Source organism: Lytechinus pictus, chromosome 5, assembly GCF_037042905.1.
Source record: "Lytechinus pictus isolate F3 Inbred chromosome 5, Lp3.0, whole genome shotgun sequence".
Lineage (NCBI taxonomy): Eukaryota > Metazoa > Echinodermata > Echinoidea > Temnopleuroida > Toxopneustidae > Lytechinus > Lytechinus pictus.
The window spans coordinates 25541072-25568345 of NC_087249.1; the positions used below are offsets into that span (position 1 = coordinate 25541072).

The 27274-nt window shown below is 35.4% G+C and overlaps 1 protein-coding gene across 2 annotated transcripts in view; it reads left to right on the forward strand.

The window, feature by feature from the left end:
- LOC129262213 (deleted in malignant brain tumors 1 protein-like) overlaps positions 1–18259 on the forward strand; it is a 45579-nt gene extending 27320 nt beyond the window's left edge. For both annotated transcript variants that reach the window (XM_064100105.1, XM_064100106.1), the window contains 18 exons: positions 649–736; positions 1241–1420; positions 2066–2359; positions 2888–3104; positions 3345–3463; positions 4022–4271; positions 4812–4989; positions 6162–6457; positions 6820–7079; positions 7500–7687; positions 8133–8319; positions 8833–9012; positions 9343–9648; positions 10319–10585; positions 11087–11228; positions 12163–12290; positions 12817–13083; positions 14663–18259. In XM_064100105.1, coding sequence (XP_063956175.1) covers positions 649–736; positions 1241–1420; positions 2066–2359; positions 2888–3104; positions 3345–3463; positions 4022–4271; positions 4812–4989; positions 6162–6457; positions 6820–7079; positions 7500–7687; positions 8133–8319; positions 8833–9012; positions 9343–9648; positions 10319–10585; positions 11087–11228; positions 12163–12290; positions 12817–13083; positions 14663–15006 — 3891 coding nt within the window. In that variant the 3' untranslated portion in view covers positions 15007–18259. The remainder of the gene's footprint in view (positions 1–648; positions 737–1240; positions 1421–2065; positions 2360–2887; positions 3105–3344; positions 3464–4021; positions 4272–4811; positions 4990–6161; positions 6458–6819; positions 7080–7499; positions 7688–8132; positions 8320–8832; positions 9013–9342; positions 9649–10318; positions 10586–11086; positions 11229–12162; positions 12291–12816; positions 13084–14662) is intronic.
- The last annotated feature ends 9015 nt before the right edge of the window (positions 18260–27274 follow it).

The window sequence follows — 27274 nt, forward strand, 5'->3', positions numbered from 1 at the left end:
GGTTTATTAGTTCTAATACATGCACTTGTACACATGTTTCGTCTTGGTTTGAGAATTTTTTTAATCGGCTGCTCACAAAGTTAAACAATACCTTTAAAGTACTAGCAAATGCTATTCAAAGGATTGATGACAAAGATGTTTTCTCATTGTTGTTGTCATGGATACATAGAAGCCAAGAAAACTATGAAGTTGTATGATTTCAGGTCCATATAAACATGATAATAATGCCAAATGCTTAAAGTAGAATTAATATTTCTTTTGAAAGACTGATAGTAAAAATTGATAGTTCTGAGTTTTTGAAAAATGTGGATTCAGTGACGTTTTTGGGAGTTCTTTTCACAAAACATCAAGCCAAGTGCACTGCCATCTTATCAAAATACATTTCATTTTTATGCATTTCAATGAGAGGTTGGTGAGCGTATGGTAACAAGGGTTTTGTGAAGGTTGTTCTGATATTGTTGTAACACAGTATCATTATATGATAATAACAAAGTATATAGTAATATTATATTAAAAATAACAGAAAATTTTACAGGCTACTGTTGCTGCTGCTAAAAAATGTATATTCTCAGAGTTGCTAATGTTGATTCTAGAAGATGAACAACTTGAGATGGTGAATGATTGGTGTTTTTTATTTTTGTTCAATAGATTTTTCATGATAACCAATGGGGAACTATCTGTGGAGAAGTCTTCAACAAAAATGCAGCCAATATTACTTGCCAGAGTCTAGGATTAGGTAAGTATTTTTTTCTGGAAGATATAATTGCTTTTATCACAAACACTCTAGATTCCTTAATAAATCCCTTTCAGTAACCACATACACTATTGTTTAATTCAGTTTTTCATATCTGTTTTTTGGAATAATAATACCAAAGCAAACATGAAAAAGAAGGGATAAAAACTGACTGCAGCTTGTCTAAAGTTGCATTCACACCATGTTCAATGCCTCTTCAATGAGGAGCAGTGTAGCTAATAACTTGATGGATGCAAATAAAAAAAAAGTTTAGCAACCCACAAATTCCTTTGAATGTAAAACATTCTTTGTGTAAACAATATTAAACATAGAAAAAATGGTATGAATGATTTTGTTTGCATTAACTTGTTGAGCACTGAGTGTCTGAATTCCAATAGGCTTCTACGGGGACAATGGAAACCTTATTGGTATTGGGTAAAATGCACGAGCATCTGCTTAAAAATGTAAATGAAGGCATTTATGATATTCTTTTTATTTGGCATTCAGGAAATGCTGAAGGCCTGTTGGCGGTTGGTCCCGAATCTGGCATACCCTCCAGTGATGGATTGATCTGGCTTGATAACCTTCTATGTGATGGCACAGAAGATAGACTAGAAGATTGTCTCCATACAGAATGGGGTAAACATAACTGTGATCACACTCTAGATGCTGCCATACAGTGCTCAGGTAAGTGTGAATTTGTCTGTGGAGTGCTCTTTAATACCATGGAGCAAATAAGTATGAATAATTTTATCTGTTTATTTCTTTTAGCATGTAAGTCTGTAATCATGTACATAATGGTAAAAATAAGTACTACCATGAGGAATAATTGCTAGGCTGACCTTTTAAAAGTCATTCCTAATCTCATGCAATGCATATCATTGAAGAAATTATGTTGTATTCTATACCGTGTACTCAACACCTATGATGTTGAATAAAGTGTGGTATATATATATATATATATATATATATATATATATATATATATATATATATATATATATATATATAGATATAGATATATATAGATATATACATGTTTTGTCAAGGATATGTTTTTTGTGTTTTATAAAGCAATCTGGCTTTGAAAATAGAGATGAGAGTCTCAAGAGTGATGATATCAAGAAAAGACTGGACTTTGAAACAAATGATTTCACACAGGATAAAAATATAATGTAAATAACAATATCTTGTGATTATGTTAATTTCCTGTATTTAATTCTATTCATTCCAAGTTAATTCTAAGTGGCATGTTAATGACATGATAGATTCAGGTTGATCAAGGTTTTTATTATAACACCTCAATTTCTTTGGCCACAATCTTTCTGACAGGTCCTGGAATTCGTGAGTGCACATCAGAATGTCCCGAGGGTTTCTATACCAGCCAATCAGACTGGTCTTGCCAACCTTGTAGGGTCCACTGCCAGACCTGTGAGGCTAGTCCAGACTATTCCTGTACTGCCTGTATACCAGGAACCCACCTCCTAGGGATAGAGTGCGTAGAGGACTGTGGATCAGGGTACTTTACCAGTAACGGGGTGTGTGTTCCCTGCAGCGATAACTGCGCTACCTGTGACATGGATTCCACACACTGCACAAGTTGTATCGGCTCACAGTTTTTGGAAGGTACTTAATTTACAACTCCCTTTGCACTTAATTGGCATTCTATAAATTGTGAAATTGACACAATAGTCTGTATGAAGTTTCTTTTGTTTGAAATAGGTATTGTTTTTTTTTTCCATTTTAGAACTAGAATTGTATGGACATAATTTATATTTTCATTTAATCACAGCACTTCTTCTAGGCTTATCATCTCTTTGTATTCTTTTGGGCATCATATTGTAAAGATATGTAGACTACTCGATCGAAGTAGAAACCTAACATTGTTTATGCTTTACAGGCTTTGTAAAATTCTGTCGTATAGCTTCCCGTTTGTGGCCCTTGATTCTTGCCAAAGCCTCTTCTAGGTTACCGATTTAAATTCATCAAGCAACCATCTTGGTAATCCTACGACTTCTTTTAAGGCATTGGGTTGAACTACACGTCTACAAGAAAAATTGTCATATTAGGTTGTATATGCTACAAATGGTATGCATTAGTAATGAATAAAGTAATAAAATTACCTTCACACCTCTTATACTCATCAACTTTCAGGAAACACATGTGTTGATACCTGTAGTGGCTACAAGCTTGAGAAGACTGACACCATCCGGCTGGTAGGGGGCGCCACTGCTCTTGCAGGACGTGTTGAGGTCAAAATCGATGGCGGCTATGGGACAGTGTGTGATGATGAATGGGATATCGTCGATGCTCATGTTGTCTGCAAGCAGCTTGGACTAGGAGTAGCGTTAGAAGCCAGCATCGAAGCAAAGTAAGAATGGCTGTACTATATAACTATCATGTACCTTGTACCGTGTTATTGGTCCCCGAAGTCCTCCACTAGGAAGGGTAAATCAGGGCTGCTATGTAATAGTCTTTTTAGAATACATCAGAATGGTGTTTCATAAAGCTGTTCTATTACAAGTAATTTTATTGATATTGTGGCAAATATCATGCTGTTCAAGTAATATTCCTGTTTGGTTAATTAGCTACTGTTTTTATTGAATTTCAGGTTTGGATCTGGGCAGGGTACCATAGCTCTGGACAATCTTTCCTGTACTGGTGAAGAATCTAATCTCTTGGCCTGTCAGCATACTACAGATAATGATTGTACACACAGGGAAGATGCAGGTACAGTATTTAAATGATAACAACCAATTCTGTTATGATTGATAGGTACCGGATGTCTCTTTTGCATAGGAGGTATTTCTAACGAAAGGGTGACATTTACATTTGATTATACATAAAAACTTACTGGAGAAAGCCTTAGCATGGCTGAAAGAAAGTATTATTATGTTATTAAAAACACATATAATGCAATGTTTTGCAACCCTCTTGTATGCATATCCAGATCACAAGTTTAGGAAAGAAAGGATATTATTGGTTGACAGGTCATCTATACACATGTCTCGTAAAGGGGCAAAGGGGATTGGAAAGGGGATCAAGAGAAATTGATTCCATATTATGAACAAAGGTAAAAATCAAATAAAAGGTATCTTTGCAGTTGAATGATTAAATACACACTCCAGAACTGAAAATAATGTTGCACCCGAAAAGAAGTTTGTGTCTTGGAATGAATTCATAGAAGGCTCAACTTCATAAAATATCATTTAGACCCAACTGAAAGGAACTTTTCCCTTGTGTTTAGGATACTTCTAAACTTAAAGTGAATTTTCTTATTCTTTTTAGGAGTTGTATGCTCTGGTCCTGACGCTTCCAACATGTGTATTAGCAGGGCTCAGTGTAACAACGGAAAGTATGTGACCACCGGTGGAATCAGCTGCGGAGTATGTGATATCAACTGTGCCTCTTGCTCTCAGACCTCTACCCATTGCACTTCCTGTCCTCCTGGGCGTGTCCTCAGGGGTGACTTTACCTGTGCTGATGAATGCGAAGAAGGCAGCTATGCAGATGAGGACAATATATGTCAGAAATGCAGGTAATGTACACAGTGATCTTGAATATATCTACGCTATATACAGTATATATAAACCCTGCTTTGCTTTATTGCATTGCATTTAGTTTGTAGTTGAGTTGTTATAGTAAAGGACGTAATAATAATGATTAAAGATATGGTTTGAAATGCCCTAAAATCCATTATCCAGAGTAATCAAGGCACAAGGAAAGAAACATTGTTATTTACACAAGAAATGAAATGAATAAGGATTCAAGTAATTCATTGTTATTACAGGGTATAATTTTTTACCTGAATGCAAAGTGGTAAATGTAAAATATCTTTCCAATATACAGTGATTGGTGAAACACTTTAATTAGGAAAATATTCCATGTAATTCTTGAACAGTAAAATGATGATCTTTGCAATTTTGGAGTTATAGTCATCTGACTTTATCTTATCAATTTGTGAAAACTAAATGGATCTCCAAAGAAAAAAAAAGAAGGCTGTTCATGGTGAGTGTCCAGTTGGAATATTGCAAAGTCCTATAATTTTCCCTATTTTTCTCCCTTTTCTTTTTTGTAGTGAGCAGTGTTTTGAATGTACTGGCCATGCCTCTCAGTGCACAAAATGCCCTCCTTTATTTTACCTTAACACCGAGACCCAAACCTGTGATTCATCTTGTACCAGTGGGCTCGTCATGCGAGGAAACCGTAACATCCGTCTCCGTGATGGTGCAACACCATTGGAAGGCAGGGTTGAGGTAATAATAGAATCATTGTTTCAGTTGATTATTGGGCGATTCCATAAATCATGTTTGTTCAACCTCCTTATTAGTTGAACTTTCATGAAGTGATTTGTCTCTGTTTTCCAGTTCATATTAAAGGATGGAGTGCCAGACCTGCCAACCAGTACATTTTAGCCGTATTTAGTACGTTTTTGCAACCAAAATACAGCAGTATATTTTTTCTTTGAAAAATACGTTTTTTATTATTTACTAAATCGTAATTTATTGAGAAAAATAATCTCTATATGTCTCTATTTCATAAAACGTGCACAAATATGGTTATTAGATCAATGTAATTTCAGGTAACTTGTTTTTTTTTTCCATCATTTTGTTCAAACCAGGGTGAAGATATACACATGTTTTAATGTTTTTTTTTTCATCTGCAAGAGCAGTGCGCATTTTAGCTTGCATGCAGCTTGAGCGCCGCGATGAGCGAGTGCGCCAAGCATTTTATTATGAAATACACTTTTTTGGGGAAAAATAGTTTTTTTATCACAGAATACAGTTTTTCATTCCCAGAGGTTGGCAGGTCTGAAAAAGTGCTCTCAGATTACAGTGGCTTGAGCCATTCATGAAGTGAAGTAAAAATGAGGGGAAATGACTGTCAGAAGTGCATAAGGGTTGAATACTGTATTGAATTGCCAATCAAGGAGTCAGAACCTATGAACAGATTTAGTGACAAGGGAGACAGTTGTCGATGGTGTAGTTCTATAATGTAACCAATTGAATGTTTAGTGTTTTGCTGGATAGCTGTGATCACAATGGTACTGATTTATATTCATAGGCTCTCATTGATACAAACTGTGGCAATCAACCATTAGATGGGGATGGCTTATCTAGATTAATGTTACGTGCATATTTTGTTCAAAGCACTGACCAGAAGCCAATCAGAAGTGTTCTTTAATATTTACTATTCATCAAAACCGTCTTGTACCGGGACCCAACTTGGCCAATGTTTGTGGGGCTGATTTTTACGATTGATTATACACAAGAATGAATGCAATCAATCATAGAAATGGGTCTTACAATTAATCACTAGGTCAAGCTTTATATGTTTACGGGGCCCACGATTTAACTTGCTTCTGAATGAATTGCTCTTATCGTATTAACGATCCTGTGTTAAATTGTTTTTCTTTTGTTAAACCCAGATTTTTCACAACAATGAGTGGGGGACCGTCTGTGATGATGAATTTGACGATCTGGATGCTCAAGTGGTTTGCCGTCAGCTTGACCTTGGCAACGCGGTGGGTTTCTTCCTTGGTTCTAATCCCGGATCTGGTCCTATCTTTCTTGATGAACTCCAGTGCACCGGTGAAGAAGCCAACCTATTTGAGTGTATGCATGGTGGTATCAAGAGACATGACTGTAGTCATAACGAGGACATAGGTGTGACTTGCACTGGACCAGATACATCCCTTAAGTGTGTGTCTAGCTGTGAAGATGGGTAAGTTTCAGGAATATCTGTATCTTTTCATTTCTTGGTTATTAGAAAAGTCGTGTATTTGTTCTATTGTAGGATTTGACAGCAATATCTCTTGCAAGATTGACAAATTATTTAATAGAAGATTTTCCCTGCACTCACTCTTAATCTGACGAAAATCCTAATGTGGTTGAACGTTTAAGAGGACCCCACTGGAATAAGATTTCAATCTTTGTGCGTTATCTTGTTCAAGTTTGATCTGTTGTTCTTTGATCAGTTGATTTAATCAAACCTGTACCTGAGAACAATAAGTATATGATAACGCTGATGAAGCATACTGATTTTTATTCAACTTTCGCATTTTTCCCCTTCTCAATCATAATCAGCTTCTTTGCTAATGCTGATTCCGAGTGTGAGATGTGTAGCGATGCCTGCCCAACCTGTGAAGGTACTGCCGATACATGTACCAGTTGTGTTGCTCCTTACTTCCTCAATGGGACCAAGTGTGTTGACTCCTGTCCTAGGGGCGAGTATGGGAACATCAACACCCATACCTGTGAACCTTGTCATGATGCTTGTGAGGAATGCTTCGATGGACAAACCAATGATATGTGCAAGATGTGCAAGTCTGACTTCTTCCTTCAAGGTAATGTCTAGCTTTTTCTAACATTTCATTCTTGTGAATGTGTGTTTGCTTGTTGTTGAGCTTTTACCGACATGGAACAACTGAATATTACATCTGGGACTGACCTTTAATGTCACCATCCGAAAAACATGACCAGGGTTCAAGCTTTAATCTGCATCAATTCTTAACTCCCCCATGTACATGTAGTTTGGATTATTACAGGTGCACACCACTATGCCCAGTTTAGTATTTAATTGCTGTCAATTCAAGTACATTTAAATTGTTAGAAAGAAATACTCTTCAGTGATAATGATGATAGTAGAGAGTATTCATTCTGCAAATAATAAATGATGAATCTAAACTTCTTCTATGATCTGTGGTTTAAGGCTCTTTCAGTCATTGTTGATAACCAATCTGTAATTTTTTTATTTTATGTTCCAGGTTGGTCCTGCGTTTCTGAATGTTCTGATGGCTACCAGCCGTTGAGTGATGTCCTTCTCATGCTAGGACAGAGTGAAGCTGTCCGTCTGGTGGGAGGATCCAACCCCAGGGAGGGGCGTGTTGAAATCTCCCATGATGGCCAATGGGGAACCATCTGTAACAACAACTGGGACTTGGTCGATGCAAATGTAAGTAATGTGTTAATTCTTTTCCCATCAATTTCAAAGAGCAGACTAATTTGTTTCCCATGCTTGAGCTACAGAAGAATTTATGGAATTTTCTGGAAAAAAGGCAATAAGGCAACCCATTAAGCAATGTTTTTCCTGATCTGTGCTCTATTAAAAAAAGTTACTCTTGTAACCTTTCGATCCGATGGTATTTCATGGAATCCTTTATTTTCATTGGCTATTTAACATTGTTACCATATTATTTGCCATGAGATGGAAAACTTACTAACAGGCCAAGGTGTATGTAGTAGTACTAGCTTCAGATATCATGAAAGGGAGCCAAGATGAAACTTATAAATGATTAGTTGTCCCAATTAATCAAATGGGTATGTGGTCATGTCATAAATGAAATAAAAATATCCTTCCATCATTACTTATTGATTCTAATTTTTTTCCCATATTTCAGGTCGTATGTCATCAGCTTGGCCAGGGAAGTGCGGTAGAGATCATCACAGGAAGTGTCTTTGGCCAGGCTTCCTCAGACATGCCAATCTGGTTGACTGGAGTGGACTGTAAAGGTTGGGAGCTGGGTCTATCCCAGTGCATCAACAGTGGATGGGGCAACACTGGCTGCTCACATTATAGTGATGTTGGTATGTCTAGTCTACTGTCAGTCTTAATGTTTCTTGATGATTCATTAAAAGGAAAGTCCCAGAGGTCAGAATCATCTGTTTTAGCAGTTGCTGTAGGAACCTCGTGAAGGTGCATATGTTATCACCAAAATGTCTGTATAATATATCAGATGTTAGAGAATGTGTTGGATATTGAGTATGCTTACTCATGGCAAATGTAGAAGATAGGATATGAGGAAGAATATCAGGCCTTAGAATTTGCTATTTTTATGGCAAAGTCACTTTTTCATAGGGCATATTTCTTTATTACAGCACAAATGGGGAAAAAGGACACAAAAATCTCAAGGTTAACAAGAGGGTCATCAAGACCAGTCAACATGACATCCTCAGCCATGGCCTTCAATGGCCTTGTATTACTTTAAGGCCTGGAAAATGCATGTTCTTTGCTATATAGAACTTAGCAGTTGAATATCTACACTCTTTTCTTATTTTTCATTTCAAAAGTGTATCTTATGCTTTTTGTTCTGCTCATAGCCATTCGATGCAGTGGAGTGAATGACCAACAAAGAGGCAACATTTGCAGACAGGTTACCTCAGCTTCATGTGACAGCATGCCTTGTAGCAGAGGGGTAGACTGTGTAGCTATGAGTGATGACCAATCTGTTTGCTTAGAATGCCCAGAGGGACAGGTTGGCAGTGGGAATGAATGCACAGGTTAGTTTGAAATGTACAAAACGTAAAGCATTGATAACATAGTGTCACACAGTACAGTGTGGCTTGAGAATTTCTCTATGTTCTCTTGCCAGATATTGATCTGATATACTTTTACCTTGAATTTACGTTTTCCTGGCTCATAGAGAAATTATTATATTTGAAAATAACATATTGTAGTATAACTTTGAATTGGGATGCCTATTTATAACAATTCTATTCATTTATAGTTATTCCCAAGAAGCAGTTGATAAGATTTATGCGTATTCTGTGTCTTGGTGATTGGCATTCTTATAAAACTCATTGATGTTTCTTTTTGTTTCAAATTCTCAGTGGTGTCCAGTTACCCACCATCATTCTCTGATGAACCAAAGAACCGGACTGTCAATGCTGGCTCAGGGGCCATCTTCCGTTGTAGAGCCGATGGTCGACCTTCTCCAAGGGTTACAGTCAGCAGCTGGCTCAAGGATGGTCAACCGTTGTCCCAGCTAGATTTAAATAGCGGACGTCTCAAGGTCTACACCTCCTCCGGCTCTCTCCAGTTTGTCAGGACTCACCGACAGGATTCTGGGAACTATACATGTGTTATCAAGAACACACAGGGTGTGAACTCATCAAGTGCTTTCCTTGTTGTTAAAGGTGTGTTAAAATTACTGAGATTTTAATTGAGAAGCATAAAGAGACTTACCAAAATGTGATATTGCTTTTAGGTCTTGTACCAAAACTTATCATTAAGTTATTTTATTCTTCCTATCAATTCCACCTGTTCGATAAATGTTTAAAGCATCAATTTGAATGTGAGTGAATTAATTATTTAAGTCATATACCATTGATATGATAGTTCGTAGTTGATATTAGATCTTCAGATTGATAATCCTTTTTAAATTCTATTCTCTCTCCAATATGATCATTTGTAAAGTGGCATCATATTATTTGTATGAACTTTGTTTGCATTAATACTCAATCTCATTTTTAGACATTTACTTTAGAAATGTGTAATCAATATAATATATTTCTCCTACCGATGTTCATGTATGAGGCCCACTCAGAATAGAGATGTTTGGTAATGTTATCACAATGACTACTCAAACACAGTATATAAATTGCCTTTTTTATGTATGCCTGTTTTATTTAAAATTCTATTTATATCTTTGTACATTTTGAAATATGAAACCTACTTTGTTTTTTGGTTTCCATTATTGTTTTGTTTAACCTTGTATATACATTGATACAAATATTTAAGAATATATATTTCATGATTGTTGATAAATTACTGATTTCTTTCCTTCTTTTTTATACTCTTAATCAGAACGACCCCACATCATGTCCACTAAGCCTGATGAGCGCGTCCTCGGCGAGACTGCCGAGCTACGATGCACAGTGGTGGGTCTCCCAGAATCTAGCGTTTCCTGGAGATACAATGGACAACCTGCAATGGGTGATAGATTCCAGAGTTTCAGTGACAACGGAACGCTATTCATCAGGGATGTACGACACGAGGATAATGGGATGTATGATTGTGTGGCTGTAAATCAACTCGGTAATGATACAGCATCGGTGAAGCTGACTGTTTATGGTGAGTTGAGGATCTATCCAACCATAAAGACATTGAATCAGTTATACTTTATCTTGAATGAGATAATCTGGTACAGTCTGAGTTACTTGTAGATGTGGCTTTTAGTGAGGATTAGGGCCAGCCCTGTTCTCTTTTCTGATCCTGGATTTTGTGTTTGTTCAAAACATTGGGAGATTGGGAAGCCTCTATGAAACAAACAGAAAAGGCTCCTATGTTGATGTATTTTTTTTTTTTTTGGGGGGGGGGGAGTAAATTGTACAAAATATGTTCCCCACACAATTTGATGGTGTTTTCATGCGTCTTTGAACTATTATAAATGTTAGAAAGCTAATTATGTGAATGCGTAAATGCCTCGTGTCAGATCATTTGCACCAGTGGTTCACATATTTTGGTAGGTTAGGAGTAATCTTGTTGGATGATATCAATCTGATAATGTGTGCAGTGGTTTCATACATGAAAACATCTTAACAAGATTATATTTCTCTTGTGCCTGTCCTGTAGAAGTACCAACATTCTTGGAAGGTCCTGAAGAGATGGAAATCAGGATGGGTTCTGATGTCCGGATACCCTGCGTGGTGTCTGGCGTCCCCAAGCCTAGTATAACATGGAAGAAAGATGGTCAGATGATATCTCTTAATGGGAGGTAGGTTTGGGTTACCTTATGTAGTTTGAATCAAATAAATAGCACTGAAAGCTTCAAGATGTAATGAAATAAAGTTTATGAAGAGACTGTTGTGTGGTACGTGGTAGTCTTTATCCTTTCTACAAGCCTAATAAGGTCTCAAAGAGGATAAATATACATGTTTACTTCAAAGGTGAAACCTTAAACATGTTTACTTCAAAGGTGAAACCTTATACATGTTTACTTCAAAGGTGAAACCTTATACATGTTAACTTCAAAGGTGAAACCTTATACATGTTTACTTCAAAGGTGAAACCTTATACATGTTAACTTCAAAGGTTAAACCTTATACATGTTTACTTCAAATGTTAAACCTTATACATGTTTACTTCAAAGGTGAAACCTTATACATGTTTACTTCAAAGGTGAAACCTTATACATGTTTACTTCAAAGGTGAAACCTTATACACGTTTACTTCAAAGGTGAAACCTTATACATTTTGCAATTATCAAAATATAAAAAAACTTTTCCCAAAAGGCATAAAACCCATATAAAACACTATCCATATACTACAATATGGAATATTATAAAGTTTGTATTACCTTGATATATCATGAGAAGTAGGTACCTCAATGTGGATTTAGGTTTTAGATAGTGCTGACTGTCAACTTTTTTTGTTGTAAAATTTAATGTGTAAAAGTTTGAGACTTGTGTGTGGAAAACAGATCCTTCTGTGATTAAGGTCTTTTCTTGGACTTGTACAGTATTGTCAAGAATTTTGGGGAAAATTTAGACAACAGTGGTATTTTTTTAAGGACCACAATCATCTAGAGCCTCTTGCAGTATACGTAACAGAGATGTAGTATCCAAAAATTATATAGTTTGAGAAAGATACAACTGATATATATTCTAGATCTTAATTGACACTAATTGAAACTTTTTTTTCTTTTTCAGGGTTGCCATTCATGAAGACAAGACGCTTGTGATTCATGAGAGTCAAAAAGAAGATATGGCTGAGTATGCATGCATAGCATCTAACAAGGTTCAGACTAGTACTAGATTGGCTAGACTACTTATTATAGGTGAGTTGTCATGTGATTAAATTTAGCAAGTTATTAAGTTCAGTTATTCACACCACTTCCAAGGTTCCTCACGAGCAATCTGAGGGATTTGAGTACTATTAACATTATTCAAGAGCAATAACTTCTGTGTATTTTTTTATTATAAAGAAATGTAACATTTTTAAAGCTAAATAAAATAAAATTGGCTGGTATTTTCTATTTGTAATGAATTTTAAATAGGGTACAATTGTATATTTGTTTGTTGTAAATGTTTTTTTTTTTTGGGGGGGGGGGCAGATTATTTATTTCCCCCAAACATGTGGAATTCTATATTCAGTATTAGGCATAGAACGATTGTGGTAGCTCCCATTATACGACAGCAGCATCATAATAATGAGAAGTTTATGATTAAATCCAGTCAAATTGACTTCTATAGAGGTAATTACTTAACACAACCTTCAAAGATTAGAACTTAATTCTTGCAGTTCGGATCTTTGTCACAAATTCTAATACAAAGTATTTATTTGAAAAAAAAATTATTTCCTAGGACCCCCTCATATAACAGAAAGACCTACAAATCAGACACTGGTCACTGGTGAGACGGTGGTATTACCATGTACGGTGATCGGTGCCTTCAATCCCACTGTGACATGGCAACACAATGGAGAAGATGTTGTAATTGATGAGCGCCATCTAGTGGCTGATGGCACCCTAACAGTGACTGATATTGACCCTGCTGACGGTGGGGAGTATGAATGCACAGCTACCAACAAAGAGGGAGCTGTTTCTGCTAGCGCATATGTATCTATTACCGGTAAGAAATTGTCCTATCATCAGCCAAATAGACTACTTTAAATATTATGCATCATAGGAAAATATACAACTGGTACTGTATAGCCCTACAAATATGCCATATTTAAAGCCAGTCCTCTGAAGTATTTATTGCTGAATAAGTTCAGGCCTGCTTTTCAGTCAGACCGCAGGTCCCTATGCTAATGAGCAAAAAGGCCAGATTTATCCAAATCATCTCGCGGCTGAATCCTCCTCCATGCAAAATCTCGTGATTCGTGAGATTTTCTTTCTCTAAGAATTTACCTGTTTTAACCTCAAGTTAAATGAAATATTATTGCACCATCAGATAGAGTAAAAGTTACTCTTTCATATATTGGTCATTTATTTTGTATACAATATTTTGTTAAATAAGTAAATTTCTGGCCTGAAAATGTGCCTCAAAACTGAATTTTCTTCCTTTGTTTTCTTTTGCAAATTGTGCAAAACTTTTTATTTTGAGCCTCAATGATATCTATATCACCATAAAGGTGAACTTCTGTACTTTCTCACAATGCCACTCTTGATATGCGGCACCTTTTAATCGGGTCAAGATCACACTTTTCCCACCAAGGTACAAGACGAGATTTCTAAAATTTTGTACTTGCATGAAATCCAGAGTTCTGATTGGCTGGATAAGGTTCACAGAACAACAGGCGCGGGGTATTTGAGGAGATTACCACATGGGAAGTGTGACCTTCCCACGAACCCAGGCACTGGGACCGTTGGAATTTGCCATTGTGTGGTCTCTTTGACCAATGAGAGTGCAGTATTCTTGTTTTCAAACTGCTTTATGTACTTGGCAAATGAAAAGTGTGATCTTGACCCGATTAAACCAATTCTTATTTTGAAACCTATTTCATTTCAAAGCATACAAATTCAGCTTTATCATGATATAAAAATCATTTGGGCTCAAACAAAAATAAAGTGTGAAAATAGCAGCTTTTGTCAGGTGAAAATATTTATTTTGTAGCATATTTTAGATCAAAATTTTAACCTATATTACAAAATCTTTGAATAAATCCAAACACATGACCTAAAAGAATGATTCTTCTTCTTTACAATGGTACCAAATTCATGAAATTCGATGCACAATTAGAGCAGCATTGACCGAATGAAAAGAGGTGTTTTGGTCCGCATCAAGCTCATTAAATATGCAAAACATCTCAAGTCATGAATATCACTTGGATGAAAGAAGCCACTTTCTTGGGACCTGCAGTCTGACTGTTTTGAAAGAAGGAATATGTGTATTAACAGTAATGATGATAAAGATGATAAAAATGATGATGAAGATGATGATAAGAAGACAAAGAATCAGACAGAGACTTAAAAGGAGACAAATAAAAAGGAGGAGGAAGAAGAACGCTTATGATGATTTTGGAAAGTCATTTGATAATTATTACCATACTAAAATTAATTTCTTAGTAAATTATCAAGCCTTAGGGGTATACATCTTACTGCTCCAAAAGAGCTCCTGTTTTGCTTGAATTAAATTTAAAGTATTCATCAATGATAAATTCTGGACTTTTAATGATTGTTATTATTTTCATATTGTTTATTCATAGGTCCTGTTCGTTTAGGCCAACATAAACATGTAGGCTCTAATACAACTCTCATCGCCATCCTGATCGTTGTCATAATCATCGCTGTCATTGGGGTTGCAATCTATGTACGACGTAGACGTCGACAGGGCCAGAAGAACATAACTGCCAATTCTATATTCAAGGGGACAACCAGTCCTCACAGCATTGTGTTTTCAAGCAATGGAGCTTATCGTCAGTTCAGTGATGATGGCGATGTTGAAAGTAGTGGTGAAGAAGTCAAAAAGAGCAGAAGTAAATTAAAATTTTCTCCAAAGAAAAGCAAACAGGGTATACTCCTTGAAGATGAATTAGAAGAGCAACTATGAGCTACTATCAAAGTCTGAGAAAATATAAGTAAAACTTTGTATTTTCTTCAAGTATTGTTTCTTTAGATTTAATTACTGGCTTTGGACAAAGTTTCTTCATGTTTGTGTATGGGACAAAGATTTAATATTTTTGTTAGTCTTATTACAAAGGAGATGGACAAGAAATTTAGCCAATATTTTGAACTCCAATTGAACATTTAACAGGCTGGTTTCATTTGCTGCTTAACTATGGTTGCTATATAATGTCACAAATATTTGTAATGGATTCTTTATCAGCCATTTCATTTCTCAAAATATTGTGCAACTTTGGAAATGATTAGTACAATAGTTTTTTAATTAATAAAGCATGAACAAGTCCGATAGACATTAGGAGTATTCCAGTATTCCATTAGGAGTATTCCAATATTTTACCTGTCCTTTGTTAAATCTTAATTTAAACCTCGGTTTATATCAAACTGGAGTAAAAATATATGCTATATTGCTTGTTCTTTTTATACCAAAATCTTTATATAGCACAAAATACATGTAAATTGCTTGTGTAGTATTCATGTGCCTTGGGCACTATTGTGAATGTTCAAATGTGATTTTCATGTCATGTAATATACTTATATCATGCCTTTGGGGCATGTATAATTATTTAAAAGAATAAAATGGTGTGTTGATTGAATTATATTGTTTGAACTGAGTGCCAATTTTGAATAACACTTTGGACATAATTTTCAAAAGTATGTATATTATTCTTAATGCATAATTATTGATTAGTGTGTCTGAATGAGCTGTAATAGTAGGGGTACTTGAGATTAAAGAATGCTGTCAATTTTGACACGGAAATATTAGAATATAAATCTGATAAAATGAAACAGGAAAGGAAAATGTGAAACATAGATGTCATGATGCAGTTTGACCTTTGAAATGTGTTCTTCACCCACAAACTGTTTATATTATATTTGAGAGAGATGTACACATACAATTATCAAGACCTTTTCCAAATACTGAAATCAATTATCTGGAGAGTATTCTTCGGCAGCTTCCTGAATGTTTTTTTCTTTTCTTCAAATTCCACTAAGTATGGGTACTAATTATCTGTACGTTGCAATGGACTTTATACTTCAGAAGTTATCGAAGATCGAGTGATATGTTATTCATAACATGCATGTGTCGCATTTCAGTAATTTGCATTGGTGCCTGTTTATATAAATCTCTCTCATGGCCTTCCATAATAGTTAGATACACAAACAGTATTGTAAAATTACATTTTAAGGTTACACCCTTTTTGGCATTCCATAGGAATATCAGTGCTTCACAATTTATGTAAATCTTTTCATGGCCTTCCATAAGAATTCACAAACATCATTATCAAAGGCATGATGAGAGAATATATTTATTTAAATGTAATCATTATTTATTTATCTGTTTAAAGGAAAGTTAGCATTCATGATGATAATTGTATGTGTGTCTTTGTATGTGATGACGTTCTTCCTGCCCATAAGAGCAATAAATTTACTCATTGGCTGTGAGCCAATATTGATTTGAAGATAAGTTTTAAAATCAAACTATGGAACATGAAGTTGTAAATGACTAGTTAGTAAATTGCCTCATGGATATCACTGACCGACCTTATGGGAAGATAGAGGAGATCAACAAAACTTTAACAAGGGGAGAGAAGATGGGGGGGGGGGAGGCTGGCTTGGTCATTATTTAATTTGAATTGTACCATTATGAGCTATGCTGAATGCCTTGGTTTTACATGTCTTAGACTTTTGATATGTTGCATTATAAAAGAAAAGGATGAGTAAAATAGAGTAGGACGATATGCATGATTCTTGCTAGGTTTATCAGCACTTGTATATTGATACAAAATTTTGCTAAAACTGATCATAAAGTGTACAGTACATGTGCAATAGCCTCAATTTCATGTAAAAATGATATTTTCCTTCCCTTCCTTTGCTTCATCTATCTTTTCTATTTGTACTTTCTCTTTTTCTTTTTTTCTTCAAATTCAATATGAATGCTATGTGGAAGATGAAATATAAAGTATCAAACTGAAATGTTTGGTTCATCATTCTTGTCCTTGAACCATATTTTCTTACTTGAAATGATTTTGGAATTAAATATATTTTGTTACATTATGAATATTGCTCTCAATTGATGCCAATGGATAACTGTCAGTGTAAATTATGTGAATATTGTATATAGATATTTCAATGCAATGCAAGGCATGAGGGACATATATTGTATTAATATGTAAATAAAATGTGTCATACATGGCTGTAATATAAAGAATGAAGAATTATTGATATTAAATTGGTGGGTAGGTAAGATTAATTGCACATTATTATATATCAATGAAACCGATCCAAGCACCAAAAATCATTTCACTTATACATTTTGCTGACGTAAGTACTGATCTCCTGAAAAATGGCAAGTAATAAGTGATCTTGTAATGTTTGGTTGAATACTCATCAATTTGAAGATGATGTTATTTTATGGCTGAATTGTTCATTCACCTTGTGACTGTTATGTTTCTGGGTTTTTTCCTATCAACTCAGTAATGAACGTTGTAATGGCTTTATTAAGGCTTGATTTTTGTCAATACCTTTGTAATAAAATTTGGAGAATATCACACTTGAAACAATTTTACATTGTTAATTGTTGGTATTCACATTGCTGCTGCACATCAAGTGTATTCTTAAAAATAAACCGGGGGGGGGGGGGGGCACTCAACTTTATTGCTGTACACACACACACACACAGACCACAGGTTTCACAAAACCAAAATAATTCTTATCCAAATTTCTATCCCATTCAAGTATATTTACATGCTTTTTCAACAATGCACCCTAAACAAGTATAACCCCAACAATTTTTTTTTTTACTCCACAAACATACCCTTTTCCCCTAAATACGTCATGTGCATGATGCGCCATGATCGATGTTGTGTTTTTTGTTTGTACATGTGTATAGCAATATAGTCGAAGGCCCCTCCCCCTCCCTCCTGGAGCGTAAGTAATCAAATGACTTGGAATTTTGGAGCAATGTGTTATCAAGGGCTAAAGTGTGTTAATTAGATTTTGAACATCCATCTTTATAGATGCAATTTCCCATTACTGTTCTCTGAAATGTATTGAGTTGTACTGAATGTAGTAATATTGTCTCACCCACTTACAAATTATCTTACTAGTACCATGAAAGCTTGTCACTGAAATTGATAAAAAAATAAATGGTGTGCAATCATCACATATCGTGACAAATTTTGTCCTCGCTGTATTATTTATTGTTGAGATATATATGATATTGTTTTCTTATATGTGCATGAATGCAGTTTGTGTGAATATAGAATCAAGTTGGATGATTTTTTTGCTTGTTAAATCATTGTATGGAAAGAATGCCTAAGATCATTGAAATATAAATTTGTACATGCAGTGTTTTGAACTAAATGATTTTTTTTAATTTATAGATAAGAAAATAAATAATTCCTACTTACAATATTGGAGTGAATATCATAAATCTGAAATGTTTAATGATATGAAGGTCAAAAGATTACTGAGACTTACCAACCATTTCCCTTTACACGTGGATACCGCAAAACTGCTAATTTTATGATTAAATACTATAATAATGATTAGTTTTCTCCACCAACATTATGCCAGAGAAACAAAGCAATCACTTTAGACACATCTCAAGAATAATACCTGATGAAAGCTAGACTCAAATACTTTTTTTTAATGCAATCAAATTTCTCGTCAGAATTCGTAATTTCACCAAGTCAAATAAATATAAGCCTTCAAAAGAGAATCTTGGGAGGATTACCACCTTTACAGACACCAAAAGACTAGTTTTGGTGAATTGTTATATCCTTTTCTGGTTGGAATAGGTAATTACAAGAGAAATTCACCTGTTTTTCAAAATGATCAAAGTGGCACCTTCAAAGGGGACCTATTACTATTACTATGGAAGGAAACAAATATAATTTCCTAATGAACAAATGGCTTTCAGAAGTAATGAGAAATTGAAGACACATCCCCACCTATTGCTGGAGTGATTATATTCTGTATGATTGAATCGAGTGACCAGGCATGATCAACCTATGCCCAAAGGATTGGTAAAACTAAGTTATCTACTGACCCTTCGTATCATAAAATCTATCACAATAGCTACATTTTTTGAATATAAATGAAGAGAGAAAGAATGACAAAAATAGTTACAAAGAAAAGTATCAAAGTATTATTCAGGGTGTTGATGAGGAAAAAAATAATGAAATTTAGATCAAGTTCTTAAACGATTACGTAATCATATTTACCAAATCGGATATAAACTTCAGTCTTTATGACAACCTCCCCCTCCAATAATCCTTAGCATTAATCAGAGGGAAAGTGGATGATTTTTATATTTCGCCATCGATTCCCCTCCCTAAAACAATTTTTTCCCCTGTGAGGGAGTTTATTTTTGTTTAAGTTTTGAGATGGAGGGGTTGGGTGTCATGAATTTGAGGTGGCCAAATTTACTCTTTAAAAATGTAAGCAAGCGAAGCAAGCGAGTACAAATTTTGACCCTTTTTACAACAAAAGTCTAATTTTGTAAAATTGTGACATAATATCGAAAAATAATGTATTACATAATTCTCTTTTCCCTTCCTTACCTTTTCCTCTCCTTTCTCACCTTTCTCTTAGTCGTAAGACTTTTGGATGGTCGATATATTTCTTTTCATTTCTCCATCCTCTTTCTAACAGTTTCCTAAAGGGAATGGTTTCAATAAAGAGCAATACATATAATAAAATTACGGGAAAAGTAATCGATGGTCATCTCGTGTACAATCATCAGTATGCATGCATCATCATGATCGTCATAATTATTATGATGTAATAATTAATGGGGCGTGGCCGGGGGATAGCACAGGTCACCCCCATGCACATGAAATACAGGGAGGGGGTATATTTTCATAATGGGGGCCTGATATCCCTATCCCCCGCGGGTTGACACCCATGGCTATAATGCTGAATCCGCCCGGCCTTCATTTCCTCACATTTCTCCGAATAAAACTATTTTCTTAACACATTATTATATCAACAAAATATAAATATTAAAACATTAACCCATACCCGGTTGGAATTAGAGGAGAAAATTCTCCTCGTGTAGGCCCTACGTCTTGAAAGATGCCGATGATGTCGAAACAGAGGAAGAAGTCTTTGAATGATTGGGCCATAGACAGCTCCCCTAGCTGCTAAAAGAACAAGTCCACTCCACCAAAAAGTTTATTTGAATAAAAAGATAAAAATCGATCTAACAAGCACTGCACTGAAAATTACATCAGAATCGGATAAAAAATAATCTAAAGTTTCGCTCAATTTCACAAAACAGTTATACATCCTTGTCAGTATGCAAATGAGGAGACAAATGACGTCATCCACTCGCTATTTCTTTTGTATTTTATTATCTGAAATATGAAATATTCTAATTAGTATTGGTTAATACTATATAGTTCAGTCAAGTTGGTCCTTATTTTGAAATCTGTAAAAAAAAAAAGTGAAATATTGTATAATTCAAACAATCAAAAGCAAAAGAAATAGTGAGTGATGGACATCATCGACTGTCTCATTTTCCTGTCACTGAGTTGTGCATATCAATGTTTTGTGAAAAATAAGCGAAATTTTAAAATGTCACAACTTTCTTATTTAACATCCGTTTTTGATGAAATTTTCAGTGTTATTTTTTATATTATGCTAGTTTATTCAAATCAACATTTTTTCTGGGGTGGACTTGATCTTTAAATTAATAATCACCAAAACAACAGTAACTATTGACGAAACCATGCCCAGACTCATTTGCTCCGCACCTTGATGTGTGCTTAATTGTAATAGGCCTATGTAGTCCAAAGTGACTGAAACAACCTTTGTAAATATGTTGAATTACAGTTTATATTGGAATATGTTGCGATTTGCATCATCTTTCTATCGTTTCTTATATACAAAAATTAATGTCGCATTTCATTAGCGAAATGTTATTCAATCAGAACATGTTATTTGTTCCATAATGAGCTCAAATCTATCCACACATTATGACACAAGTCCTATATAAGACGGTACGTAGTCTAAAATACTAGAAAGGGCATGTAAGCGCGGATCGAGGGGGGGGGGGGGGTGCGAGCAGGGCCTATTTTAGCCTGTCCTTTGGGGTCAGTTTCATAAAAGACTTAAAATGATCATTACTTGTCATTATGGTACTGAGCTATGCCCTCGCAACAGACCCAATAGTCATTACAAACGTTTCCAAAACTAGTTGTAGTCGGGTAGATAATTTTATGATCAAAATTATTGCATGATCGTCAAATTGGGTATGACTGTGATTTTTTTTGCTGGAAGTTGTAGTATGGGGTGTCTACTTCAACAATCCGACGGGTGCCGTCTGGTCACCCTCGGGCATTTTTTTATTGAGTCATAGGCCGAGCCTCCTTTTTCACATACCTCTTACATATGAATTTCATATTTTAAGGAATAAACATGTCACGTTTGGTATCAAATTAAAGCTAATGAATAATCAAATGTATATTCATGGGTCACTGGGCATTGGTCAGTTAAAGGTCATAAAAGGTAAAATTGCCTTAGTGATACATATGATGTGGAACACATCCTGTTTTACAAGCAAGTTGGATATTATGAGAATTTATTGACAAAGGTTAAACTGAGGGTGTGCATATTAAGAATCCGACCGGTACTAATTTGGCATCTGGAGGATTTTTTTTAATTTCTGTGACGTCATAAAACACACCAGCTTCTACATTCCTCTTAAATATTTAACGGAATAAACATATCATATTTGATATCGATTCAAATTAAATTCAAATAGAATTCACATATATGAATCACTAGGCATTTAAAACTTTTCCAGGGCAATTAAAGGTCGTTTTAAGGTTATAAAAGGTCAAACTAGGCTACAAATGCAATGCAATAATGCAACATATAATGTGGAATATCTCATGTTTGGTTGAGGGTGTATACATAATTATGTGACGGGTTATACATCCTCACCCTTTGGCAATTTCTATTTTCTGACGTCATGAACCCCGCCCACTTTACTTTTCACATATATAGGCCTATAACTAATTATCACAATGTGACACTTTATAGAATAAAGCTATCGTGGTTGGATAATATAAGCCTGTGACAAGTAAAATGCAAATACAAAAGTTACAAGAGATTGAATACATGACAAGATCACCTAAAGTACAGTTATGTTAATGGTAGGGGAAATGATGCCATGTAATGTAACAAGACTTTAATCAAAACATGTTACATAAGCTTGGTATCATATCACCCATTTTGCTACATGAAATAAAACTGCACAGTGTTTTATATATTTATTTTTTTAGTTTTCTGTAAAAAAAACATATTAATAATCAAGGACAGAGTCATACACGGTTAATAATGTATTACACACAATTTAAGGTTTACGATCAATCATGTTGCATAGGCGGATCCAGGCGGAGCAAAAAAAGGGAAAAAAGGAAAGATAGAAAAAAAAAAGGAGGGAAAAGAGAGGAGAAAAAAAGAGGAGGAAGACGAGTGAATGAAATAAGATGAGGGGAAGACTTGGAAAATAAAAAGAATCTTTCATGTCACTATATAAAATTTTCGCTCGCATTGCCTGTTAGGTGACTTTCATATCTTGTTCAATATGGAGTTTAAATATCAAGTTTGGAAGTCAATATACAAAACATAACTCACCGCGGAAATCGAACTTTCATTATTTTTTGTGATTTACAAATTGATTGCTCTGTAAAATTGTCAGTTTTATGGTCTGAATATTAACATTTTCTGCTCGCGCTGCGCGCTCGCAAATTTTTATTTATCAGGTATCATCTATTATCACCTATTGTTTTCGTGTATTCCATAAAGTTTTCAAAATATCCCTTTTCAGGTCTGATTGTCAAAACGAATCAGCTAGTGCTGCACGCTCGCATTTTGATTGGCGAGTTATGTATGTCTCAATATTGAATTATACAACAAACTACTTAAAATCCCCTTTTCATGACAGTTTATAAAAAAATTATAAAAATTTATTAAAATTTTCCAGTCTTTTGGTAGGAATGTCAAAATTTTTCTGCTCGCGCTTCGCGCTCGCATTATTGGATTGTTGAAATATGTATCGTCTTCATGGCTAAGTGCAAGCAGTCCTTAACAGGTACCTTTTCGATCAGTTTAAAAGGTATATAAACATTTTCTGCTCTCGCTTTGCGCTCGCATTATTAATGTAAGGAAGATCCCCATCCCAATTACTCATCCTTTTCATGATTTACAAAACATGAATAGAGTGTCTCGTTCAGTAGGTCTAAATCTCGAAATTTTTCTGCTCGCGCTTGATTTAGTTATATACCTATTCTGTTTAAGTTACAAAAAGTGCTTAGAATTTCCATTCTTTAGGTAAAAATGTCAAAAAATTTCAGCTCTCGCTTCGTGCTCGCATTATTTGATTTTTAAAAATATTTAACGTCTTCGTGGCTAACTGGGGGCTAACTGCATGCAGTCTTTAACAGGTACCTTTTCCATCAGTTCATTTCTACTCGCGCTTCGCGTTCGTAGTAATTATTTAGCTGCATACACATCTTTTTCAGGATAACAAACATTGCCCAGAATGTTCAAATTTTAGGAAAAAATACATAAAATTTCCCAAAATAATTTTTAGCTCGCATAATATAAATAAGGATTATAATATTATTAATTCATGTTGATTTATAATATAAATTTATGTTGATAAAGCTAAGAAGTGACTATTAGGACTACCCCTTCAAAGAAACCAAAAATCATCTTCGAGCGGCCGATCGGGGCAAATGTGGCTGAAAAAAAATCCGGGCCCTCCCTATTGGCGAAGGTTGGATCCGCCCCTGTGTTGGAGTCACCTAAGAACATGGCTTCTACAACACAAATTCACATTTTTAGACAAGTATAGACAAATTTGACATTTTACATCATCTTAGCTCCACTACATTTTATTCTCTCATTCATCTTCCAGACTGATTTCCCCCTCTTTAGTCTCAACTGTATGTTCAGTTTTCCTAATTCCATTTAAAATGATACAATGTTATTTTCATACAATACACGATAAGTGGCAAATGCTTATACCCTAGAGCATGGTGGACCCGATTTAAATCCACATGGAACAAGTTCGGGAACAAGTTCTGATAATTCCTTGGGAGTAACTAAGTGCATAGGCGGCGGAAGCGGGGGGGGGGGGGACGGTCCTGTGTTTCCTGCGTCCCCCCTAAATTGACGTGGGCCCCTCCTGAAATGTTTGTGGTCCCCCCTAAAATTTAGGTTGATGACCTTTTTTTTTTTTTTTTTTTTTTGCTTGTCAAACATTTTCGCGATCCCCTCCTAACATTTAGGTTGATTACCTTTTTTTTTGAGGGGGGGGGGGGCTTGTCAAATTTTTTCCGTGTCCATCCAAACATTTCAGGTGGGCCCCCTAAATTTTTTGGCTTCCGCCGCCAATGACTAAGTGTGCTATGAACAGGTACAGGGGTGACCTCCTAACATATACTTCCCATCCATACATGCACTGTAAAAATATTGGGTAGCATTTTTACCACCACGAAGGTAATTATGTGTCCAACCAATTGCCCAAAAGAAATGCCCAATGTTGGTTGGACACATAATTACCCTCACGGAGCACTTTTACCCAATATTTTTTTAGAGTGTGGGGGCAAGTTGCAGGGGAGTCATTCTGATCAGTTGCTCTCCAGGTAAAGCTCCTGCATGAGGAAGAGCACCTTTGATAATCATGCTCTTTTGCTGACTTGTCAGTTCGGGGTAGGCTCATGATCTTTGAAGCATCTGTCTTTTTGCTAAATAATGTGAAGTAGTGCTAAGTAATAACATTGATTTTTTTGTTATATTAGTTAAGAAAGATGAAAAGTATAAATATGACACCTTTAATTGATCCAGTCCACTTCTTCTAAATCAACCTCCACAGATTAGGATCTTATTCGAGCAGCAACTTTCGGGTGGAAAACTTTCCCTTGCCAAATTGACACAACATGGTACCACAACCTGATAGGGAATGTGCAAAGCTAGCATTTTCTCCAAACTTCAATGCCACACCTTATATGTCAATTACTTTTCCATCTGTATGTAAAAGACTTGTAGACCCAAAATGAGAACACTGGTAGAACAGAAATGTCAGTGTCGTCAGAGAAAAATTATACGCTTCAATACTGCCATTACATCTTCAGAAGATAGCTGAAAGTACATGGAACAGGACATTGGGCCTACCCGTACTTGTTCATGACGCAGTGGTTCTTCCTTGTCGATACAAGTCAGCGTCACCCTGTTCTTTAACTTTTTAAGGATTAATGCAGTTGCTGGTCGGCAGTCCAGTCATAAAATTATATTTCATAGTTCATATTACAAGTGTGAAGTAACACAGCTCTGGCAGAGGCATGTAGTTGAGATTGTTGGTGAAGGAGAATCATAATTATGAGCATATGGTCGAAGAGGTATAGTAGTTGTGAGAGGAATATAACAGGACATGGTGTAAAATGTTAAATTGATGTATATTATTACATTCCATTATCCACAAGCTTTAATTTGATACCAATTGATATGTTTATTTTGTTCAATAGATAAGTCATAATTAAGATTTTGACCTATGTGAAAAGGATGGTGAGGTATATAACGTCAGAAAATGACGTTGCCCAAGATTGCCAAAGTAGCCTTTGTCAGATCTTTAATCTGCACATCCTCAACATATAACTCTCAGCCCCCCCCAAAAAAAAACCTACATAAATAATGCCCAACTTGTTTGTATTCCAAACATCATATATTCCACATTATATGTTGCATTACTTACATTTGTGACCCAATTTGACCTTTTATGAAATGTAATAGCCCTTCTGGAAACGTCTTAAATGTGTAGCGATTCATATTATATACGTGGATTTTATTTTGCATGTTATTTAATGTGATTTCAAACATGATATGCTTATTCCCTTAAATAAAAAAAAATCATATTCAAGAGGAATTTAACCGTCGGAAAGTTGATGTGGTTTATGACGTCAGAAAAAATACAAATCCTCAAGATGCCAAGGTAGCATCCATCTGATTCTCATGCACACTCTCAAACTTAACCATGTTAACCTGTGCAAAAATGCATACAATACCTAACTTTTGTATTTATTAAAGCATGGTGTGTTCCGCATGTTATGTGTTACCTTAAAAAAAAATTGCAGTCATACCCAACTTGACGGTTATGTTGGGGTTCTATACTTGACTATTGTAAGAGTCCGGCCCTTCCAAAATCAAAAAGGTCCTTGTTAAAGGGCCTATAACAAAAAACAAGTTGAAATCATATAGTGCTATTTGTGCAGTTTTGTTTATTTATCATGCGGGGCGCTTCTCTTTGCAGAAACCGTTAAACATTCCCTTTTGTTTTGGTTTTGGTTGGGGCACCCAAAATTCCACTTAGGATATGATAAAGGGTTTAAAGGAAAGGTAAAGTATCGATCCTAAATCATCAAAGAAGAACACCAAGTGACGGGGTCATTATAAGTGGTCTTGTCTCTCCGTTGACCATAAGAAAAAAATGGATTGTTGTGGGCAAAGTTGGGAAACATGAAACAAACAAAGAATGACTTGAACTTGTCTACGATGTGCCGATGTGCTCCCGCACAGTTGTTTGAGGATGTACATGTATTGCATAATATATAGATAAAGCTAGCCTAAAAGCACAAACTGTAACTGTTATGTCTGTAAACAATTAATGCCCCAAGAAACAATGATTTTTTTTCTCTCTCTCTCTCTAATATATATATATATATATAATATATATATATTCCTCTTGATTTTGATGTTAAACTTTGGCGCCCTCTGGCGATGAGGAAAGATAGAAAAAAGAATTTAACAGGTCGGGCGGAAGAAAACCGAGTGGAGAGAATCACAACATAGCGTATTTATTTTTGTCTTTCCACTTGAGCCAGCTCATTTACAGAATTATGCAGGTAAGTTTACAATTAGCATAATAACAAGCTATCGTATGGTGTGTATTGCATTAGTGTTTGCAGATGAGAAATAGTCGAAACATCCATGCAAGCTGCGACTTCTTCTTTAGTTGCCTTTCTCTGATTGCTATTTCTAACACACGCGAGTGGTGAACGTCGGTTCTTTGTATATTGTGAAGGAGAAGAGGGCCTATGTCAAGTGAGCCAACAATAAGCTAGCCAACAGCAAGCCAGCCAACAGTTCCAGCCAACAATATCGCGATATAAGATAGATCAGAT